General features: G+C 30.0%; 1 protein-coding gene across 1 annotated transcript; it reads right to left on the bottom strand.

Moving 5' to 3' along the window:
* Positions 1-5,562: 5,562 nt before the first annotated feature.
* On the bottom strand, positions 5,563-7,509 carry LOC118042438 (peptidyl-prolyl cis-trans isomerase FKBP13, chloroplastic). The gene is made up of 5 exons (XM_035050106.2): positions 7,083-7,509; positions 6,765-6,857; positions 6,227-6,287; positions 6,073-6,141; positions 5,563-5,904 (listed from the first exon to the last, which is right to left on the bottom strand). The coding sequence occupies exons 1-5, from the start codon at positions 7,422-7,424 to the stop codon at positions 5,840-5,842; spliced, it is 630 nt and encodes a 209-aa protein (XP_034905997.1). The 5' UTR covers positions 7,425-7,509; the 3' UTR covers positions 5,563-5,839.
* Between the last annotated feature and the right edge of the window lie 4,637 nt (positions 7,510-12,146).

Here is a 12,146-nt window from a genome sequence, read left to right as displayed (position 1 = left end):
TAAAAAATTCTTTGTATTTTATATCATTTTGATATGTTGATATCAAAAATAATTTTTAAAAAATAAAAAAATATATATTATTTTAATACATTTCAAAGCAAAAAACACTTTGAAAGCTGTCGTTATCACACTTCCAAACAATATATCCTTCATATGCCCCCGTAAATGCAGATGTGGGTTGATTTTCAAAATATATTTTTACTAATTTTATATGTTATAAAGGATATTTTGTAAAAAGAAATAAAAATAAAAGATATTAATGTTTGAGATTACCATAGTGGTTGCTTTTAAAAATAATTTTTTTTCTTGAAAATACATTAAAATATTTTTATTTTAACATCATCATATATATATAAAAATCATTAGAAAACATTAATTTAAAAAAAATAAATGTTTTTTCAACACAAAAACAAAGATAACCCAAATATATTATCAAGGGTGATTTCGAGCTAGGATAGGTCTATTATTATGGATATCAAGAGTGTTAAAGGTCGTTGTTGGAGATTGGTTTTTAATTGGTTGTTGATGGCTTGAGTGTTTTGATTGTTATTCAGGATGGTTTTGATTGGTTTGTTGAGTGTTTGTCATGGATGATATTTTATGTCTTATTACTTCAATCCACTTGGCGGTTTAATAAACATGGAGGGATAGTTTTTTTTATTACATCAATAGATTTGGTATATTCATAAAAAGTTAATAAATTCTCCTGAGTTTTAATCTTTACATTTAAATTCAAGAAATTAAGAAATTGAGCAGATTCTTACACCAATCTCCTAGAACTAGGAGGATAAGGTATATTACAAGGTATAGAATGGAAAGGAATTTTAATATTCCAATTTTAAATGATAAAACATTAAAAAAAAAACAATTATTGAAAGGATAACAAAATTGCCACTCTCTTCTCAGTTTCCCCCCTAGTCTTATGTTCAGTTCATGTAATAATTTATTTTATTTCTTCAATGAAAGGATAACAAACCTACCATTCTCTTCTTTCCTTATTCTTCAGAACTCTTCTCATCCAAACTCACAATTCTATATATATATATATTAATTTTTATTTTTGCATGCAATAAAATATTTTTAATAAAAATTAAACTAGTTTTGCCCGTTAACCAAAACTAATTTTTCTTTCTAAATAGTTTGAAAAAATATCTTTTTTTTTATACCCATCAAGTGTATTCAAAAGAAGAGATTTATATTAAAATCCGAGTTTAGAGAGTCAAGAAAATAAAATACTTTGAAAATAAGGAGCATAGCAGAGCCTCGGATGGTCAAGGCAGCAGAGCAGAAAAACAGATGAAAGTAAGAGCCCGCCTTACAAGGCAAGTTGAGTGTCTCCATGCGAAAAATCAAATCACCTCCCAGAATGGAAGAGTCAACCGGGCAATCTAGGCTGTTCAATATTATATTACATCACTACATTTTTTTCACTATTTTCTCAATAAAATAACAATTATACAATTTTTTTATACTTTTAAAACCCTCCCCGTTACTCTTAGGCTTGGCATACTAATAATTTATTATTATTATAAGAAGATCGACCCGTTTATTATTGTTATGTGACGTTATATACATTGTCATGTGATGTCCTCATTTTATTATTATAGGAAGGGAGGGGCCTTTGCCGGCGGCTACTTCCATTTTATTTTTTCTATTCATTAAAACGATCCACACCGTATATTTTACATTTAAAATTATAATTAGATATGTGTTTTTATTTAAAAATACATCAAATTAATATATATTTTTTAATAATTTTAATGATGCAGTACTTTGTTTCTTTAATTGTATAAAATAATTATTTTTATTGTAATCTCATTTAATTCTTAATTTTTACAAGGATTTATTCAGTTTAGGAATCCTATTGCTCATTAAATTTTATTATCCGTGCAACTTTCAATAAATAATAAAAAAAAAAAACTTATTGCATGAATTTTAGATTTAGAATTAGTACAGACAGAGTAGTATTTTTCAGATCAGAACCGCGTCCAATAGAACGAGAGTGACGTGTCTTTCCAGATAAGGACAATTATGGAAGGCGAAGTATTATTGAAAGGAAGCGTAAAGGAGATTCTCTTGACTTGGCTCGTACAAGGAAGCGTCGTAGCTCTCGTTTTCGCCTGCGGGGGGAGACTTTTCAATCTATTTATTAAACTTTCCATTCGCAAATAATTTGTTCTTGCTTTGGTAGTTGATAAACTTAATATTTATCTTCTCTTTAGTATGTTAAACATTATTTTTCATGCTGAATCTCGTTTTTTTTTATTTATAGATTTATTTTTTTTATTATTTATTTTATTTGAATTAATTTTTAAAATTAATTTTTTAAAATTTTATTTTTTTTAATTTTTTTTATTTGTCAAATTTGATTTGAAAATCTCTTTTAGTATTTAATTTTTTTTTATAAAATCTCTTTTGATTGTTATATGTTTTGTTGTGAATCCTTTTTTTTAATTGAATTTATTTTTTAATTTTATCAATTAGTATTTTATTTTATTTTGTTTTTATACCAAATTTGATCTTTATTTCTTAATTGCTATTTGTTTTACTTTGATAAATTTTTTAGATTTAAAAATATTTTTTTAATTTTATTCTTTAATATTTAATTGATTGAGAAATGAGTTTTTTGGTTGAACTTAAGTCTAGGACTTCATAAGTTGCAAGTTTTAGAGATTAACCCAAGTTTAGAACATTTGCCTAAGGTTACTTGGGTTTTTTTTGTTTTTTTGTTTTTTTAAAGTCATGTTTTTTAGTTTCATCATTCAATATTTACTTAATTGGAGATTAACTTTTTTATCTTTTTACTTTCCATAGGATTTTTTTACTAATTTTAAAATGCCCGAAGTTATCTCAAGTGTTTTTTATTGTTATTCTTTGTTAAATTTAGTTATTTAAAAGAAATTAAGTTTTTTAATAAAATTAAATTAATTGATTGAATATAAGTATAAGATACTCATTTTAAGATATTTTATTTAGTTTGTTTTTCAGGTTATTGCTATTACATCATGTATGACCTCTTTTGATGTCATCAAACAACTTTTCATAATAGTGATAGAACCATCTCGGTAAGCTTTTTTTTTGTGGTGGAGTTGTCCATGGTTGACCAACGGTAAATCTCCAACAAGCTTTTTTTTATTCTCTTGTAAAAATATTGCTAATTTTCCTTTTTGTTTTATTTATTATCTATGCTTTTTTTAATCATGATATTAAATTAATTGATTATATTAACCCAAAAAGTGAATGGCCATGTTTCAGATTTTTTTTACTTTTTTAAAAAATATTGGTATCACTTTAGCATATATTTTTTACATTGAAAAAAAATTCAAAGTCTGCCCTCAGTATTCAAGCACGGCCCCTGTATAGTCCAACGCTATGACACAAAGAAGGATATAATTGCCATAATAAAAAAGAGTTTAGAGCTACCGCGCACCTTCCAAATCCATAGAAGCTGAAACAACATATGCATAACATGTGTACATATACAAAAATATATTTATATAATAACGCACCCATGACTTAGACGTATTCACATCCTAATATTTTTTAAAAACCTAGCATATTAATATCCCCAAGATAAAGTAAAAAAAAAAAAAAAAAAAAAAACCCTAACGTATTGATATATTTGTGTTGACTATAGCCGTTAAAATGATATTGGTTTGCATGCTAGGCTCCTGTACTTTATTTATGTCTTGTATTTACTGGTCAGGATACAAATTCATTGGCCACAGAGACCCAACAAATCCAATCTGGTGATATGATCGGACAGGTCATGCCGGATTTTCTTAAAATACTGACAAGAAATTAACACTAACAAAATCAAGATGAGCTTAGTTTATTTAACGAAATCCACTAGTTTAAACGCAGGCTACATCACGCCTTACCTAATGAACAGTTGACCTTTATGAATTTGATGTATAATTTAACAGAAACTTCTATTATTATTTTTTTTTTTTTTTTTGAAGAAAGATCCAAGGAGAAAGCCATAAGGGAGGTGTTATTCGGGAATGGTGTTGAGTGGCCGGTTTATTTACTCCTACAGAAGGAGAAATGACCCATCCCTTTTTATCATCTTCATGTTACCAAGCTTTGAGACTGGAAATAGCTTTACGATTGCCACGATTGAATGTTATATGTTGAATCGAATTCTCCTCCTTTTTTGTGTTACTTTAAGGAAATATGCCAAATAACTTGTGTTAATCACAGAAATTGTCAGTGAAATCATGCTTATGGTAATTATATGGCACAATTGTATCCATCTGCTTCTCAAAAGATCTACATAAATTAAAAAAACAAGATTTTATTTATTCATGCAGCCCAGCAGATCAACATGGTGATCTGACAACTAGAAGCTTGGCCCAACTCAAGTTTTACTTCAAATCAGTCTTCTTTTTTTAACCAAAGGGATGTTGTTTTGGTTTTTCAGGGTTTTTCTTTACCCTCCTAAATGACACCGTTTCGGTTTAAAATCTGAAAGAGACTCGGAATGGTGGTGTCGATATATCAGGATGGTCATCAAGGCCTGTAAAAGCCAATTACGATGGGACCTTTTGCACTGAAATTATCTTAGTCGCTTTCTCATCATCTTCACAAGGAGAAAAAGAAACACAAAAACTCCAAATCAACAACCAAAACATGTGAAAGATATAGTAAAAAGTACAAACCCTAATCGAGGATGTAATGATTAAGCCTGGAAACACTTCGGACCCTCTAATGCTATATGAGTAGCGTTTGGTATTATTACAAGTGATTTTATGTTTAAAAATATATTAAAATAATATTTTTTATTTTTAAAAATTTATTTTTAATATCAACATATAAAATAATTTAAAAATAATAATTTTAAAAAAAAATTAATGTCACCGCAAAAACTATAGTCCTATGGAGACGATCATCTTCGTAAGGTTACTATAAAAAATATATGAATAGCCATCTTTATACATATCCACGTAAATTATCATTGACAACTGAATCAAGAATCAATTTTCATCCAATTTCATACACCATAAGCCCTATGTCCGGCCATTATCCATATTAAGTCCTATGAGCCAAGCCCAAAATAGCCTAACAACCAAAACCACGAGGTGTTTTAATGATGGGAAAATATGCAATAAGCTATTGATATGAATTTTTAATCATGTAATCAAGTAATTCATAATAAAAATTATATAACTCCTGAAATATTAAAAAATCAAGTTTAATATAATAGAAATTTGTTTCAAAATATCAGCATTATTAAAATAAAAAACCTCCATCTAGTAAATACCATTTTAAGAGCGAGAAATATAATGAAAACACTATAAAATTAGTTATATCTTGATAAATTAAATTTTATTCTTTGTTCCAGCAAAAAACAAATATTGAATCACACAAAACATAAGTTTATTTTATAAATTCATGACTTCAAGAGCACTTTAATCATTAAAATAAATGTAATGACAAATCTATAAATAATCATAAATCTTTTGTTGACTTTTTTAAATAAAATGTAAAGTGTAGTGTTAGCACATTTATAAAATTCAAGATTTAACAATGCAATGCTAAACACCTCCGCTGGTTAGAAAGTAGAAAATAACAAAGCCTTTGATATACATGTTGGTTCACCTCCACCAAAATCTCATACAACTTTCTGATTAATTGATGAAATCATTTGCCCGCCGACCTCCTATAATTTATCAAACACAACCTTCAACGCTATTCATCCTCAGAATTACACCAACATCTTCATTCCATCTGAAATTAATTAAGATACCATCTCAAACTGATATTAGAATCCGAAGAAACAATCAAAACATGTAATTCTCTTCACAATTCAAAAGGGAAGTTGATCAGGAACAAAGTTTCAAGCCTTTCCAATGAACTCTACATCGAATAACAGGACTGAATCTGGAGGAATGATGCAAGAACCTGCATTAGTTATGTAACCTGTGAGAATTCTCTTTTTCAATAGCCCAAATAACATCATAAAAACAAGTTCTGTCGGTTAAAAAACACAGTGAATGCTATTTATATATAACAAGTGCAAAATCATATTTAGTTGTGAAGTATCTGTGAACCAAGGGGATGCTTAATCACCTCCTTTGCATCCAGCCCCTCTCATGCCATATGCCAGTTCTGGAGGGAGCTTCAATTTACGTTTTCCACCTAAAATCCATCAAAGATAACATGGTTGATGTCAGATATTCAAAATACAACCAAGAAGCTACTGTTTTTATATATTTTCTCGTACCAGCTAGCATAGGAGGAATTCCATCACCACCTAGAATACCTTGGTCCCAGCCTTTGATGACCTATTGGGTTCATTTAAAGGAGCTGTGAGTTGTTTAGAAATTAATCATCCAAAACCAAAACCAAAACCAGCAACATTGCTCCACGGTCTGTAACCGTAACATAATGCAAGCCAATATATGAGAAATTCCTGCCATTCCGACCAGTTTTATGATTTACCTTGCACTCTTTTACCAACAACAATGCAATCAGTTGACTGCAGTTCTTATCCTTGAAAATGAGAAATTTTCAAAAAAGCTTCCGGTTTGAATTAACAAATCAAACTAAAGTACTAAAGGGAAAATCTTAAGAGAGGTGACCACTTAATTTAGGAAATTAAATTAATATTCCAAGACATTAGACATGTAATGTATTTAGATTCATCCCAGATTTAGACTTTTATATTCCAGGAATATCAAATTGATTCATCATTTAATCCTTTCCCCCACAGCCACAGCAAAAAGTTTCAAGAAGAAGAGATTATATAGACATTCGCATACCTCACCAACCCCAACTCGAAACGTGAGAGGCTTTCCACGATTGTAGCTGCTATCGAAAATCTTTCCACTCTCCAATTTCCCGACATAATGTGCCTGTTCATTTGTTCATCCACGTAATAAAGTACCCGGGTAAGCATATAAAAACGGCAAATCTCCAACATATCTCGTTCTTTAATGTTACTCAATGACCATGTTAAAACTGGCTTAGATGTACATGTTACAGATCAAATTTGAAATTGGCAAATGGTGCCAGCTCACAAAACCTTATGGAATTTTCTACCTTTCTTTTGAACTGGCTGAAAAAAAGAAGATAATTACCTTAATGAGCTGTCCCTTGACAGCCTCAGGGCCAGTGCCCACAATTTTGTCACAGAAGGCAAGACCCGAAGGAGCAACTGTTAGCTCACATGGAGCTTCTTCAGCTGTTGCAGTGAGCTGTTGTTGCAAGAGAACATCAAGAAAGCCTGCGCAGAAGCCAAGACCAATTGCTTCTCTTCTCTTGAAAAGCTGCAGCTGTCGAGAAAAGTTTTCTTGGCTGTGGCTCGAGAATTTGATACTCGATACTTTTGTTGTGTCAAGATTCTTAGCGGGCAGTGTTGTATTGGGTGCCCTGAGGTTTCTGGGAGTGTAATTCCCAACCGAAAATGCCAATGAGTTCATGTCCACTGCCAGAAATTTGAAGAGATAAACTTGTTGAAATGGCAGTGGTACTGGTAAAAAGAATGCTATCAAGATTCAAGCATTATCCAATCTTCAATCAGAAAAATACATGGCCCTACTTTTCACCGACTCTGAAGCCCTGTTAGAGCCCAATTATGTATGTGGCTGGACACCGAGCACAGCTTAGCTTCTATAATTATTGAGTTAACTCAGCAAGATCATGTTTCCCAACTTCACTTGTGTAAAGTCTTAATTCCAATCGATTTTGATATTTATTTGAAAATGAAATTTAATTGTAATCAGTACAAAAAATAAAACCTATATCCCAAATACATTGGAGACATGGGTGCACCTACAACAATACGAAATTCAAGGATGAATATAGAAGTATACAATTAATACGATTTGAAAAGCAATTTTTAACAAAAATAAAAAAGCATGTCTTGATAATTTTTATGTTCCTGTATAAAAAATAAAAGAATAATTAATTTAAGAAAACTATATAAAAAGTACACAATACAGAAATAAAAAAATATTCTAATTAAATATTCATTTGCATTTTTAAAAAAAAATAAAATTGTATATTAGGTTTGTATATAATTATCCATAAAGTAATTTCTAGTATTACCATAAAAAGCTCTAATCTTACTTACAAATATGGCATGTCAAGTAAATTTTTAAATATCAGTGTAATTATTTATTTAAAAACATTAATAAATAAAACAATTTAAAAAAGGAGAAGGGTTTTTTTATTGTGTCGGGACCAATCGACACAATAAAAAAAAACAAAGATAATAGGGTTTTTTTATAAATAAATCAAGCCCTAAAATATTTCTTCTTCTTTTTCATTCTAGACTCCTTATTAAAAAGCTATTACATTATTTATATATATATATATATATAAAAAAACACCAATAATACTAAATAGAAAAAATTAAAATAAAAAACTAGAAAAACCTAAAGAGCACTGAATAAAAAATAAAAATAACTAAAAAAAAACATTTATTTTTTCAAAAAGTACTGCATCACCTAGTTAGAAGCATGTTAGAATTGAGTGCTAGATCACTGATGTCAAAATTTTTATTGACATGTATTTCGGCACGAAAAGCTATTTGAAAAGTAATCGCTACACTATCGGAGTGATTGTAGTGGTTCCACATTTCAAAATCTTAAGGAAAAATCAATCAAGTCAAATGTGACAAGCGAACTTCGAGGTGTGAGCATACATACATACATACATACATGTTCAATGCATTGTCGACAATTTAAAATCCATGAAAGCCGAGAATTATAAATATATGGGGTAAAAAGTGCCGAGGATCTCATAAATTGTTGATCAAAATAGAAATATTTTCTGAATAAATTTGATGCAACTAGCCTGGACCTTTATAAAGTCAAAGGATAATTGATTAGATCCTTCTATAAAGTAAAACTAAATTTCCGTCCAATAGTATCTAAATTTCTAGACAAGTTGTCTGTAGTCAAGTCGTCAAAGCGGGATCGCTCCGACGTGTCTAAGATTTACTTTAGTGGGTGTCGTTCCACTAATTATAGAAGGTCTCAAGAACATCTACGTGATTTTAGTGGGTGTCGTTCTACTATGGATTCAATTCCTAAGAACCTGACACTTAGCAGTTTTTCCTGCACATTTTCCTGAAACTAAGATGAGTGCCTGGCTTTCTTCTTGATTTTAAACAACTTATGTTGAAACTTGAAAGAACTGAAGTTTCTATTGAATTATGTAATTAGATCCTTCTTTAAAAAACAATATTAGATGTTTATTGAATGATTTGGATAAGCTACAACACTACGTGACCCGTACGAATGACGAATGGCATGCATACGCTCGTTGAAAGGAGAAATTAACATGGAGATAAATATAAAGTTACTCATTGAAAATGACACCGATCTTCTAATTAAAAATTTAAAAAGTTAATCTTAAAGTATTTAATTTAACTGATTAGGTTTTGAGTTTGTTTTTTTAAAAATTAATAGTTTAAATTTTATAAATTTTAGGGTTATTAAAGATTTATATTTTATTAATTTCAGAGATTATAAAATTAATTAAGTTAGTAACTGAACACTATAATAATAATAAAAAAAAAGAAAACTAAAGAAGGTTTCAAGGACATCTACGACAGTGCTAACTTAAGTAATATGGCAAGTATGAATTTTAACTAACTAAAGATGTTGTGTAAGAAAAGTAAACATACGTACGTACGGACCAAATTAATTAAATGAAGGAGGGAGATAGAGATGGAGATTTCTGGTAATATATTAGTGTGGGGTTATTACACATTGATAACTTGACAAGTGGGGATACTCAAGTTTGTTTGGCTTTTGACTATTAAAAACTTAACGGAGATAACGATGGAGCTGTCGGTAAAAACTGTAAATCTAAAGATAGAATTTCTCATAATGGAACGGTGGCCCAAACCGTCCATAAAAGAATCATCTAGAAGTTTAACCATGGAATTAAAGGCAAGACCCACTCCCCCGACATTCGCAAAAAAGAGCTTGATTGACTGCCCCTGAACCGAGGTGATTAAGGTCAAGGTTTTTATCAAGTGGTCACAGAGCCTAACTATGCTTACTGTTGCTGGACTAACTTCAGGTTGACCCGTGGTCCAAGCCTCTCGAGTCCAGTTACGGTGATGGTATGGTATTTCAAGCTATCTTTGGGGCATGCATCAGAATAAAATCTTCTCATGTAACCATTTCAATCTTTATATTATGAGTTTACTGTGATTTAGAGTTGATTGTTTATTTAAATTTATTTTTTATATGGTTATTTTGGTATAAAAAATATATTTAAATATCATCTTTATATTAGCAACGAAATATGATCTATTTTTTTTTTTTAAAAAAAAAAACTTAGTTAAATAAAAAGTTAAAAACTATGTGATTAAATTTTGTGGAGTCAATGGTTTAGTTTACAAGTTTAGCATGGTAACCTTGGTTTACGAGTTTAATAAAGTAACCTTGGTGATCATCTATTTTTCTAAGAAATTATCATTTTAAAGTTATGTTATATTTTTACTGGTCGTTCAAGTTATTTTTGGATTTATTAAATTGATTGACCGACTTTAAATCAGCTTTTACACAATTTAGTTGGAAACTCGAGCCAGGCATAAAGCCAAGTTAACAAGTTTCAAGATCAAACAGTTTTTTTTATTTAATGATGTTGCCAAAAAAATTTCCACACTCTTCGTATTTTTTTCCTAAGTTTTTCAAAAAAAATAGTCTAACCCTAGCTAGGTTTGAATATTTCCATATATTTGATAGTGTCTACTTGAGCTTTGAGCAAGGTATGTAGTTGTGATTATTGTCACTTGAGCTTTGAGTGATTCGTCGACTGATCAACAAATATTACAAGAAAGGGTTTAACAATTTGATCATTGTTTTATTACAGGAGGTTGCTTAAGCTAAAAACGCACAAGTATAGTTCTTAGAGCATCTCCAATGCGAGATGTTATTTTAAAAAGATAAATTGATAAAATAGTATAAATATAATTTTTTTACAATATATATTTCAATAAAAAAAAGTCATTTGAAAAGCCGATTCTATTAGAGTAGAATAAATAAGTGTTTTATTTTTTTTAATAATTTTGATGTTATTTTTTTTTTCCACATAGCTAGATTTAATTGACTTATTCTTTTGTTGGCACCACTTTGTTAGTTTTAGCTCTTTTGAGAGATATGTAGGAATAACATTTGTGGGGAAAAAAAGATATTTTAGTATTTCATTTGACTTTTTCTTTGGAGTATAAAAAACAAGTAAAAAAAAAACTAAAACATTATTTTTTTATTTTTGATTATCCATTTAGCAATTTCGTTGAAGATGTCTAATTATATATGGATCAGAGCTGTATTTCAACAACGACTTGCCTTACAGAATGATCAATCAAGACGAGGGACGAATTCCGAGTCATGCCTTGATTTTCAACTCCCAAAAGAGAAAAAGAAGCCTGGTCGATTCTATGTATATATATGGTAAGATCCAGCTGCTTTAATTAAGTGCAATTATATATTAATTAGAGGGAAACCAAATTGACAACATTTTGTAAATGAAACCCAAAAGGTTGAAAGGACAGGTTTTCCTCCTAAAGTCTGTGTGCTAGATTTTGTGTGACCTCGATCGTTGCTGCCTTGCTTTAGCACGTGATTTTCTCCCCTGAAAAGTATAAAGGGTAACAGAAAAAACAAGGGTGAAAATGATGAAAGCAGACATATCCAATCATAATGATCTTCGTTGACATCAAGAAATTGGCACATCCAATCAGCTGTTTGAGTGAAGAAAGGATATCATAAGCCTACTAGATGTATTTATATACATTAATTTATACGTACACATGTACGAGCATGTGTGTATGTAGTATGTACAGATATGGTATGTGCAGTAGTATACTTTGAAAAGGAGAAAGGGGAGACAGCACTCGGAGTGGAGGGCTTTTTCATGTTGAATTTTGATGCAAGAAATGATGTGCTTATCTTGAAATCATTAGGTTTTCCCCTAAATGGCCATACTATGATTAATCCTCCAACGTCCTTAATCATGTTCTTTCCCAATTGTGTAAGAACACCTTTTGTTTGGTCTATCTAGGTATGTAGTGTTCATTACAACTCCACTGCTTTTATGTTTTACTATATTCAAACCAAAAGGAAGATTTTCGTTAGCTTCACTTGTCTAACATGTTTTGCTATATGCGCGCGCACTTTGTG

The sequence above is a fragment of the Populus alba genome, chromosome 1, assembly GCF_005239225.2.
Source record: "Populus alba chromosome 1, ASM523922v2, whole genome shotgun sequence".
In the NCBI taxonomy this organism is placed as follows: Eukaryota; Viridiplantae; Streptophyta; class Magnoliopsida; order Malpighiales; family Salicaceae; genus Populus; species Populus alba.
The sequence above is the reverse complement of the archived record's forward strand: the minus strand, read 5'-3'. Positions and strand labels throughout refer to the sequence as shown.